Below are 12,810 nucleotides of genomic sequence, written 5' to 3' on the forward strand. Positions count from 1 at the left end.
AAATAATGAAGTTCACAACACAGGTAGTGAACCATGTATTCCAATGCTGATGTATTTCCCTATCATACAAAGTGCACACATTGTGGTTGAGACTATCACTAAGCAGCAGGGGTGTGCAAATATCAAAATTTTCGAATACGAATCGAATACGAATATTTAGCTTCAAACTTCAAATAGAATATTGAATAATGATATGCACATGCATTTATTAGCAAGTTGGGTTAATTTGTTATGTTGGAATATTGCAACTGCACTGTAAATGTTAAATGAATTTGACTAGCGAGCCGTTATACCGAAACATCGTGTATTTGGCTTAAGTTGAAAAATTTAGTAATTCTCGCCAGCCTGTGCCTTATTATACCGCATCAAATGCCTGTAAACGCGGACCCTGTGCCAGTCGTCACTTATCACACTTGCTGTCAAGCAATAAGCTCAGAATATGGAGTAGCGCTGAAGAAAAAAAAAAAATGCATCCTCACTGTCCACAAACCATGCTCTTTGCTGAGAGGCTGGCTTTTCCGCACAGTTCTTACGTTTAGTGGATAGGTGGGCTTTACAGGCGAAATTTCGCTTGCAGCACGAAATTGCAAAATTTAGCGCAAGATCGCCCCAATATTCTTAGATTAGATGGAAACAAATGCTAAGAACCGTGTTTTCTCCCGCACGGCCGGCAATATATTTGAATATTTGTATCCAACCGAATATTTGAACATTTACGAATATATATATTTTTTAATTGAATACGAATTTTAAAAAGATAATATACGATAATATTCGAATTTTTCGAATATTCAAACACCCGTACTAAGCAGCCATTAACAAGTAGCACTATGGATGTACAACTTGTATTAATACTGTGAAACGGCATGTGTGGCATTCTGGTAATCACCTTGTTCCTCATTGACTTTGTGCTCACGAACAATCATTAGCCGTGCCACATGCTTGGACCATGTGGCCTTCAGTGAATCCACAGTTTCCAACATGAATTCAAGCTCGCTGTTGACAGCTGGCTTCCACAACTTCTCAGTGAGCTCCAACTTGCTGAAATGGTGAATCTAAAAAGCAAGAAAGATGGAGAGCACATCTGAACTGTTCTTCTGCATTGCATATGAAACAGCTACTGGTCAAGCTAGCACATGCGCCATGTTTTTATTCATAGTAGAATGAAATACTGAACTTTCACAACCCCGAGTTCCAGCCTTGGTAGTTTGCATTCCTCGTCACCATTTTGATACCACATCAGTGGCATGCACTGAAACTTTGCCACGTGTGTGTTATAAGGAAAGAAAATGAAGTTATGCATGGCTTGGGCAATGATGCAAGAAGATGGTAAGAGGCTGCTGAGCTGGTATGGAGAGAGCTGATGTGGCTTTGGAAAAGTGAAGACATTCCTTCATGTGCTCTGGGGGCATCATCAAGAAGGCATCGTAGTCTGTGCCGAAGTGACGTTCCACTAGCAGAGCACTGGTGTGCCCTACCGACTTGCAGCTACGGCACTGTGGAAGTGGTCCTTAGCAACAGAGCCAGATGACCTAACTCATCACCCGCAACTTCGTCATGCACTACGGAGGCCTACCAGGATGCCTACAACCTAGCAGTACTCGGCCGATGATGTCCCGTGCTCGTTCGACCCCCACTGTTTGTCAGCAACATGCCGCCGGGACAGTCAGAACATGTTTCTCAACTTTATATGTCAGGTGTTTTGAAATGTGTGTTGTTTAGACTTGTAATTTTCTATTATCACTTGCTATCTTCTTGATATTTATATATAAAGGCTTGTTCATTGTTGTTGGTCTGACCCTTGTCCCTCTCTGCTACACCAGATATCATGACAGACTGCGACACTGACCTAAAGATAAGCTTGCCCAGGTACTGCAGATGGTGTTGAAATGAAGGAAATCACTTAGAGCTTCTTGGAGATGAAGTTATGACTATCTTTATCAATGGGCAGCTCTAAATGGACAAAACTAGTCTTATTTCTTTCCGTACAGTTGTGAGTCTTCACCATTATTTTCCCCAGATGTACATATACATTATTTTACTGAGCAAGTGTTTCACTATGGAAACAAACCTTTGCCAGTGCAACATCCCACATGTGTGCGTCAAGCAAGATGCGAACTGTTCTTTCTTCATCCTGAAAGAAAGAAAAAGTTGAAAATGAAATAAGAATATGACACATTAGAAATTACAGCATATTCAAGATTGTTTTTTAAAAAATGACCCCATTTTATATGTTACGTAGTGCTCTATCACAAGATATCTACCTCCAGCACTAGAAAAACTGTGTTGGTCAGCTCTGAACAGTTTTTCAATCTCTTCACAATAGGCTGTGGTATGAGGTTTAAGTTCTACACCTGTGAATGCATATGTTTGGATCTATGAACAACAACGGCAGCAATGAAAAGATGACTAGTGCTATTTCTATTCACATTTACAGGGACTGCAAAGATGAATGTCCCAATATATTTGCATTTATGAACAACAATGGAACCAAAAGATGGCCAGTGCTTGTTCTGTTCATCCTTTTAGGAAATCTGAAGCGCATATTTAATTCTTGTTTTCATGTTATCGCATAAGCTTTCTCCTTTTGCTAAAAAGCACAAGCAATCACATACCTTTAGGAAGGTTTCCGAAATTTCAGAGGCTTCCTTGTAACGTTTGGCGAGTACCAAAGCATCTGCAAATATATACAAGAGGTAGCGATGATGCTAAAGCAGTGTTGTTAAGTAGTAAATTGCCTGATGCGGTGCTACAAGGAAAGTAATTCCCTCTAAAGAAAGTCTGGAAGGTTTGTGTAGGTTTCAAGAGCTACATAACTTAGACCGGGAACACCGGCCAGTGTTGTTTAACTTCTTTCAGCTTATTGTTAGTTTTATGCCAGCATCATGCACTGTGGTGTGGTGCAGCAAAGGGCAAGGGCCTGGCACAAAGTTCACATGAGTCATGAGTGAGGCACTGAGTTTTAATATAGAGGCCAAAAGCGCAGAGCATCAGCACAGAGTACGGCAAAGTTGTATTGGTTTAGTCCTAAAGCAATTGCATGCAACAATCTTCAACCTTTCATTAAGCAACATAAACAAATATATAACCAAAAGTTACTTCCATACTATAAGCCTTAAATACAATATAAATCATTGTGACCTTAATGACAATGAGCGAACCACTTTGGCACTTTGAAAGAGAGGGACTTTCCATGTGCTTAAAAAAAGGGATCAGCAGGATTTTACAAGAGTGGATCAACTCTTAGTAATTCTTTCAAGGAGTGGGCTAATCTGAGAATTGCTGAGCACGAGTCATTATTAAAAAAATATAACATGCTCGGACACAACACCCACTGGAATCAATTCAGATTAGAACACAAACAAGTATTTTCAAGCACTGCTGCCGCATGGCAGTTCAGAACGCAATATCAATAAATGTTAACACAACTAAATTTCCTTAGTCTTTTTTTTAAGGCGTATGTAATATTATGGGACGTGTGTGTGGAAAAAGGACTGCTCAAGACAGCTTGTATATATACCCAAGTGACCACTTTATAGCGACACCTTTGACATTGAGTCGACAAGCACAATAAGAAAATTAAAAAGACCCAGCTGTCTGTTAAATATCTGTGCAAGACTAATAAAATACTATGCCATTTTAAGTATGGAGTATAATATTACTCTCGTAAATATGAGATTGTGTTTGCAAGTAAGTTAACAATGTAACTAAAATGCACAGAAAAAATAACTGAAAACTCTAAAAACTATTTTCTCTTTGTTCTTTCCCTCCCTCCTTCACTTCCTTCCTCTACATTGTGAGGGAGATTACCTCTCTCGTGTCTTTGGACGTTCGTCTTCCCTACACGAATCATGCATCTCCTGTCATTTAGGTTTGCCGCATGACACAAATGCATTGGTAGGAATTGTTATAGTTACGGTCTACAACGAAAGATGATGCAAGTGTTCCAACATAAGTGCCACCTGACAGCGTGGATAACTCGAGCGTGAAAGGAACTTACTTCTCCCGCTTTGGCTTAGAGACATTGAAAACCCTGGGATGACCTCAGGATTGACGGTGCCCTCCAAGAAAACTGTCCCTCAGAAGGTTTCCCGTTGGACTTTGGAGTGCAACTGGCACAAACGACTTATCCTTCTGTGTAGGGAGTTGAACTTCCATTCCTCAGAGTTTTTTATCAAGGAGCTCTTCGTTGTACATATTTTGGCTAGCTGGTACTGTTGTGTAAAATGACTAATAAATGCCTTTCTGTTGTTTGGCACCACTGTGTTGTCATTCCCTTTGTTGCCAAAAGCAAATTAGACCACATAACCTATGCTAGCTAGCCAGCTACCATCATGTAATATATGGAAGCTGCTATCCCTTTAACACCATATACAGGGTGTTTCAGCGAACACTTTCAAAAATTTTTAGAGGTCGCCTGTGGCAGATAGCACAATTCTAGCTCATGATCTGATCTACTCGAAGAGGCGGAGATTCCTTGCACAAAAGATTGAAATGCATAATTGACTAAATAACAACATATCCCTAATTTAGTTGTTAACTAATTATCTTATGGCCACTATCGCAGTTTACAAATTATAGCCGTGGAGTTTGCAAGGCAGATCTACTTGGAACTAATTCTCAGGATGACGCCAGTTTCAAGATATTAATTCCCGAACTTTGAGAAGAAATGCATTGGCGTTCCAGTTACTTTTGTGCTTGAATGCATAAAATGATGTTCTGTCAAGAAAGCAACTTAAACATCAAAGTTCAGGAATTAATATCTCAGGACTGGTGTCATACTGAGAATTCATTCCAGGTGGATCTGCCTTGCGAACTCCATGGCTAGAATTAGTAAATTGCAATATGGAGCCATAAGGTAATTAGTCAAAACTTAATTAGTGACATTTTGTTAATTAATTGATTATGCATTTTCCCCCAAGTAATGTCCACCTCTTCGAAAACTCTCTTAACCATGAATAGGTAAGAGAGTTCCTCACCAATCGTCAACAGTTCGTTTCCGCCAATGAAGTCAACTCCACCATGTGTAATGTCGCCTCTGGTGTCCCATAGGGAGCAGTACTCAGCCCGCTACTTTTTAAATTTACATAAATGACATCTTCGCGTACATCTCTTCAAATGTTCGTCTATTCGCAGATGATTGTGTCACTTACCGTTCCATCACTAATCCCACCGATAAACTAATACTTCAGCATGACCTAATAAACGTTGGAATTTGGTGTCGTATGTGGCTCATGGTCATTAATATTCAGAAAACTTCTGTAATTTCTTTTCATAGACGACAAGAGTATCAAGCTAATATGCACATGCTTAATAGCGAGGTCATTTCTTCAATAGATTCCCTCAAATATTTAGGACTTAACATCAACCATGACCTCACGTGGTCATCACACGTCACAGACATTGCGAACAAAGCTAACCGCACCCTCGGCTATCTACGACATAGTATCGCACTTTCCCCACCCTCCGTTAAGTTATTAGGCTATCAATCTCTTGTAAGACCTAAGTTACAATATGCGTGCATGATCTGGGACCCTCACAAACACAATCTTAGGAAGACACTAGAGTCGGTACAAAATTGTGCAGCCAGATTCATTTTTTCTGACTACTCATATCATACAAGTGTCACTCAGTTAAAATCAAAGGCTAATCTTCCCAAACTAGATAGGCGCAGCAAAACATTCAGACTCTGCCTTTATCATAAGCTCTATCATACCCTCCCTCCTGACAACACCCTTATCAAACCAGCATACCATCTTTCAAGCTGTATCAGCCATCATAAAGCAGTTTATCTGTCCTGTGCTTGGACAACTGCTCATCTTCATTCCTTCTTTTCTAAAACAGTCATGGATTGGAATAATCTTCCAGTTAGCATCATTATTCATGATGATCCTGCGTTTTAGGTCTGCCACTGAATCACATGCCTGATTGCGTCATCTGCTTGTATTATCAGTAGTATTCTTTTCAATGTGCTTCCGGTCACGTTTTAATATGTTTATCGAGATGTCTGCCTATTTTTGCTTGCCGCATTCCATACCTAGAAAAATGTTACTGCTGCTTTTTGTACACATTGCATTCAACACTTGTCTATTGTCATATTTGATAAGTTCTCGTGTGTTTCTTTTGCATTTTCCTGTTTCTTAACCTGTGGATGTGCAAAATGCTTTAGTTTTTATGTTTTTCTTTGTTGCTGTTTCTCTTCTAACTCATTTCAGTGCTTACTGCAGTGGTATTGTGTTTCTGCTAATTTGTATGCTTGCCCACCCCTTATGTAAAACCAGCAGGGGTATTTGAGGTATTAAAAATAATATACATTTAAATAAATAAATTTGTAAAATACATAGGCCAGCTCTTGAACTAGAATTGTGCTACCTCCTACAGAGAACCTTTAATAATTTTTGAAAGTGTTCGCTGAAACATCTGGTGTACAGGCTGTTGCTTACAAAACAGTGCACCAACTACCGTATGCACTCAGCCAAAATTGTGAACCAGAAGCAATGAGTTCTGCTTAATCCAGAATTTCATGACACTACCAGATGTTTATTTTCTATCTTTTTAATTGTGTCAAATAGGTTACCAGTGATGTTAGGGCAATGACAAACACTTTCTGTCCTTACTACAAACTGACATCAGAAAGACAATGAAACCAGAACATGAATACAAAAGTCATTACAGGGAGAAAAAAAAAGAAAAACACAAAGGAAAGTAAGTAAGTAAGTAAGTGGTGAAAGTAAGAAGGTAAAAAATTTACTGTGAACAACTGTTCATCCTGCCTTCGGTGGCAAGCGCGTCTTTCTGCTCAGCATAACTTAAAGTTAAAACCGCTGTCCACACCATGACTCACTGAAGGATTGTCACAACACTCACTCGTCGCTGCAACAACAGAGCACTGCAGCATCGGATTGCTGCCTGCAGTTTATTCACATGCGTGACATTACTGCAGTTGCAGCATGGGGGCTGTTCACTGTCAGTAATGTGTACCTGCTGAAAGTTGAGCAGACCCTACTAACTTTTTGTTCTTTTCACAAACAATACACACAGCTATCAGCACAGAAGCAGACCTCATAGGCTTACGACAGTGATATGAAAGCATGTGACAATAAACCTTAGTCGAAAGTCAGTGCCTTATCTTGTCATTTTTTCTCCGTGAGTGTGTATCATGGCACTGGTTAGTCACAATGAATTTATACATACTAGCTCAATTTCCGTTACTTCTACAGAAATAGTGTCTTTATAAATGCAAAATTGGCAGAGCTTGTATGCAAAGCTACAGCCACTCTACCTCACCAATTGTCCTGTTTGCAAGGGCTTCCAGGCTGTCTTGGTCGTACTTCATCTGGTAAGCTGTTGAAAGCAGCAAGTTCCAATTTAGGCACATCTCAAAGGCCCTCGCAGCCTTTTGCAGCTTTTCACAGCGCCAGTAGACAAGTCCAGCCTCCTCGTAGTGTTTCTTCTCAAACAGGTAATCTCCATAGATAGCCCATACTTCCTGCAATAAAGAAATAAAATACAGTAGACTCCCTTTAAGACAAATTTGAACGGACCATAAAAATTTGTTCGAACCTTTTCAGAAGTTCGTCTTATCAGAGGAATAAGTGGCAACATGATCAGGTGCATCCCAACATCTTACTTCAAAACGATAAATGAAGTAAGACTTAAAACGGTGGAAAAATGACATAAAAGCTTTTATTTAGCTGAACTTAACAGAAAACTGTTTTCAAGTGGTACTCATTCTTGGTTTCATGCAGTCCATGATGAATGTTTGACGCTTTTGTGCAAATCGGCGGCAGCTACAAACGATGTCATCTTACCTAATGAGCTTAAAAATCCTTCTGTGCATTTTTGCTGCTGGATAAGTTCACTAGGGAGTTAAAGCAGGCATGTGCTGCCTCACAGATCCTTGGTGCAGGCTCCGAGCTAGCACAAGTATGAAGGAGTGCGCTGAGCGCGTGGCAAAGCAACGCAACCTAGAGGAAACTCTAGGTGGTGTAGAGCAAAGTGGGGAAGGAGAAACGAGGTGAAGCATCGCGTAGGAGGAAGGTAGGCAGAGGTGTGCCGGGTTTACCTCCTCTGGCAGTTGCTACAGGTTTCGTTTGCGATATGGACGTGCCGGGTTCGTCTCATGATAACATCGTCCTTGTGTGCCGTACGCTGTGTGGGCGAGTGAAAGCGGGCGATGGTGAGCCGACTATGGCGGCTTAATCTTGCATGTGAAAAGATGGAAAGATGAGGGGGAAAGTGCACTGTCTTCCATCGCGTGCATGGCGCCAGGAAGGGAAGGGAGGGGGATGTTGTACTTCGGCCCCGCACGGTGGTGCAGGCTTTATCTTGAATGCGATCTGCTTTGGGGGCACAGTCTAGGTGGGCCGATGGCTCATAGCTTTGTGTGCACTGCGTTCTTGCCACTCAGATTACGTTAAAGCAATAAACAGTGCGAAGGTCACTTCGCTCGCTGCTGCTGCCACGATTCCTCATGCCAGCGTTTTGATGGCAAGGATCCGCGGTTGTCGAGTGTGATGTATTCATGTTTGCCTGTGTATACTGACACCATGCTTTTTATTCTAGTTAGTAAGCGAATGTTTATAAGGGGGTGTTCTACTCCGGTGGCTGCTACGTATGGTGCAGCAGTGCGAGCCTTGTCTTGAATACAATTGCGATGTGGACAATCTAGGGACAGCGAGGGCCAATAGCTTCATATGCGCTATAGCACCTATACGCTCGCGTGTCATCCGTGTTCATGAAGTGAGATGTCACTGTCTCTTTTGTTTCCTCCTCTTGTTTTCGCTTCTGTCCACGGGCGATGTGCATCGCGGGCCTCCACTGGGTGCCTTGATATGCCACACCCCCGGGTGCATCATTTCTTTTGCACTGCAGCTATGGAAAACCAAACAAACTTTCTCATGTTGTTCGTTATATACGATAATTCAGCTTAACCAAGTTTGTCTTAATGAGAGTTCCCTGTATAGCTACTATATGAAAGTGGTATATTAAAGGAAAAGTACTAGTGGAGTTGGAACTGAATAAAAAAACATATGAGCTAGCCTTTCAGTACAGTGTTACAAGTGAAAAAAGCAAACTTTTGGCCTCTGCTTTACAACAGCATGAGCTGAAAGCTTATGCGTTTAGGGTGTGCGAGTAGGTGTTTCATGCTGTTAAGGTGTGCAAATAAGGGTATGAGAATATAAGTTTTCATGATCAAATCAAATACAGATTGAATAATGCCAGAATTGAACCTTGAATACTTTTCGAATAGTTTTTTAAATAATGAACAGCCATATACGTGTACTATATACAATCATACACGTGTTAATCGGAACAGGATGTCTATGAAATTCAAGAATGATAAATTTTGATGTGACATGGAGATTTGGGATAAGCGGCACATGCAGAGAATGTCTCTGATCTCCAGGCTACATGTCAAGGCTGCACAGAAATTCAACCTTTTGCAGATACCACACCCTGTACTACTTTGGCACTAATGTATGTGTGTGCACTTATCATGTACGCTTGCATTTCTTCAAGGTTCACAATGATAACAAGGAGAGAAATATCAGGAACTGATGGTGACGTAAAAAATCTTATAAACTTCCATAAATTCTATGACTATAAAACAAAAGGAATTGTAATTCTTAATACCTTCCTTTCCTGTGAACCTTCCGGAAAGAGGCCAAGTGCTGTTGTGTACAGCCTCTGTGATTTGATGAGATTAAGACACTCACTGAAGTGCGGTTCACCTGTGTGCAAAGCAAGGAGCAGACCAATGAATGCACATCTAGTTACAAGGCAAATCAAGAAAGAAAAGGAAAAGAAAAAAAAAGAAAAACAGCTTCAGTAATGAAAGAAGTGTGAATAAATTTGGTGGTCTTCCAACACCACAGCACTGTTCTAATGTAGAAATTCACAGTGCTACAGTAATACAGCAAGATACTATAAAACAACAACAAGGGAGAAAAAATAGTTTTGCTGCCTGTCTGTGTCACACTTTGTCACAGAATGAGCGGCTTGCAGGGTATTAAAGGCTGCACAGAATTATATACACAGGCCATTGAGAGACTTAGCATTGCCTTTTTTTTTTTGATTGAGAACTCTTTGCAAGCTAGCATTGCGGCATCTACCCTGGTGGCAGTTCTTGCACAGTCCCAGCAACTTCTTTGAAAATCTTAATTACCACTGTTGTGCAACTCCTAGCAATCACTGCATGCTTGAAAGGAATGGTTTTGCTCGATGGTTCACTGCACCTCCAGCAGCTGTTTAAGGCACATTGTGCTACAGCCAAGTATGATGCATTGTGAAGCATGAGCCATTGTGATGCACAAGTATGCCCCTGCACCATTGTCCATGACAGCCAGCAAAGTTGGGGCGCATTGCGCCTTACAGACAACATTCACAGAGGTGACATTTGCCAACAAAGTGGATATTTCCAGAGAACATATAAAAGCTTTTAACACTTCGGCAGTGTCTATACATAGTGGAAATAGCCTACAGGACATTTAAACGCATTGAGAGCACTACATATTGATGTGTTTTCCAGATCCCATCTGGTTTTGAGTATCCATGCCAGTTGCATCTATCTGTGGTCACATGCGCCATGACACTTAGCAATTAGGCCAAAGAGATGAGACAGTCTACATTTCAGTACTCAATTCAAAAGCGGTTGCAATAAATGCATAATGCAGCAAAGGATGCTTACAAAGTTTCAGTCACAAATCTTGCATAGTCTAGCAACATAACCCCTCTACATTCTGTTTCATACTTAGCAGTCAATGTGGTAGAAGCTAAAATAGTCAGCCATGGAAATCTCACTTCACACATTTCGCCGTGAAGTTGTTTTTCATCTGCAATGCTTTCTAAAGAATAACTCTAAAGAACAGAAGGTTATGTAAAGTCACATATTTGTATACATTAGTCTTTCTAGTATGCAACATATGGTATTACATTTTAGTCTCAAGTGTATGTGGTGTGCTCTGGTTGCTGGTCGCAGAATTGTTTTGTGGCAAACAGGTTCAGGTCTGCAATGCCTTTCACGTCATAATTATGCCATATTTTGCAAAGCAAGAGTATAAGACCTAATTTTACATTTAATTATATGATGCATATTCATATCTCTCTTTCACATGCGACAGATTAATATTTTGGTTGCAGATGAGAGCAGAGGGAGAAGCCTTTGTAGTATTTCCTGTTATGTATAAAATGAGGCCTGCTTTGATATCACATGAACTGCCCAATAATAAAACGCACTGGAACACATACCGATAGGCACTTACTTAAATTATACAATGTATGACCAAGTCTGAAGAAAGAAAAAGTGGGAGAATAATGCCAAGGTTCACTGCTCTATGATTAATTAAATCAAAACAAATTGGGAGTTTAACATCCAAAAGAAACATACAGACTATACAATGGACACCATAGACACCACCAATTTCAACCAACTTATATTCTTTTAACGTGCACCTAAATCTAAGTGCACAAGTGCCTTTGCATTCTGCGCTAATCAGAATATGGCTGCAGCGGCCGGAGGTTAAACCTGTGACCTTATGTCCAGCAATGGAATACCAAAGCCACAGAACCGTAGAACAGCAGGTCATTCCTGTACAGCAGGAGGTGCACAGCTGTGGAAGACAGACAATGAAAAGAAAGTGTAGGTAAATTTGAACTCGGGTTGCTTGCCACATAAGCTGATGTTCTTGAGGGCCTTCTTGTAGCGCTCCAAGTGCATGTCTATCGTGAAGCGGCGATAATTGGGCTCCAGTTTGTTTAGCTTGTTCAGAAATGGAACATACTCTTTAGGATCCTGCAACAATCCCAGAAAGAGGTTGAGTGAGGTTCACTATGCCTTGCCCTTGATTCCTTGCACTATTACTAGCACTGTGAAAATCAGTTTCAAATTAGCACACAGAACAATGCACACCACTAGCTTATTTGCATGTAAGGACACGCTGATACTCTGTGCTTTAGTATAATCGAAAGCTACTGACACAGTAATGCACACACTTGTCTTTGGATTAACCAAGTGTGCAGGAATATAGTGACAATCTAGGCAAACACTGTTAAGGTTGTGGCAGTTCTTTCCCGCTGACAGGCTTATTCTGTGCATTATGTCATTCAACAGCCTGTAATGAAGAAAGCGAAACTTCAACGTTCCAGTAAGTGTCATGGACGGCACAATTCAATGATACATGAAGCTATGACTGCCAGGCACCATTGCTACAATCAAAGGATAAAAACAACATTTAGACCTGAAAAGCTTACACGGAACAAGGCGTGGCTGAGTACACCACATGCAACATTTAGTTAGTTAGTTCTAATTTCTACTTGATACAATCACAAGAATTTCCAAACAGGACCGTTTTGGATACATCTTGCCATGGCTGCTCAGCCACTTGCAATGATTGACTGCAAGGACCATCACTCAGTGCACAACATTACTTTCTTATCTGTTTTAGACATGAGGGTGGCACATTGCAAGGTTCACACAGGCAGAATGCAACTCTGCTTGCACTAAAATTTCAATGTTACTACTCATATGCACTCTTTAAAAAACTATGTAATAGCAAGCCATACTACAAACAGTCAACAGTAAATTGTTCACTTACTTCAAACATCAGTACTGCTTAGCAAAATCTTGCACATTAGGCCCATAATCAGACCAAATGAGCCATGCTCCATTACACCACACAGTATGACCCAAAACATTTGCTTGAAGCCTTTCTAGACTCACAATTTCAATTTAGTACTACTATATTGCTATCAGATGCTCGGTTATAAATATAATGCACACATACTACTGTTTCAAATGCTTTGTAGTCA

At 40.6% G+C, this 12,810-nt stretch overlaps 1 protein-coding gene across 2 annotated transcripts in view; it reads right to left on the reverse strand.

The window, feature by feature from the left end:
* The window catches only part of Elp1 (elongator complex protein 1), a 230,558-nt gene that overhangs the window by 4,772 nt on the left and 212,976 nt on the right, over positions 1-12,810 (reverse strand). For both annotated transcript variants that reach the window (XM_075680709.1, XM_075680708.1), the window contains exons 23-28: positions 11,671-11,794; positions 9,637-9,734; positions 7,288-7,489; positions 2,616-2,677; positions 2,072-2,134; positions 890-1,055 (exon numbers count right to left, since the gene is read on the reverse strand). In XM_075680709.1, the coding sequence (XP_075536824.1) occupies positions 890-1,055; positions 2,072-2,134; positions 2,616-2,677; positions 7,288-7,489; positions 9,637-9,734; positions 11,671-11,794 (715 nt within the window). The remainder of the gene's footprint in view (positions 1-889; positions 1,056-2,071; positions 2,135-2,615; positions 2,678-7,287; positions 7,490-9,636; positions 9,735-11,670; positions 11,795-12,810) is intronic.

The sequence above is a fragment of the Dermacentor variabilis genome, chromosome 2 (genome assembly GCF_050947875.1).
Source record: "Dermacentor variabilis isolate Ectoservices chromosome 2, ASM5094787v1, whole genome shotgun sequence".
Taxonomy (NCBI): Eukaryota; Metazoa; Arthropoda; class Arachnida; order Ixodida; family Ixodidae; genus Dermacentor; species Dermacentor variabilis.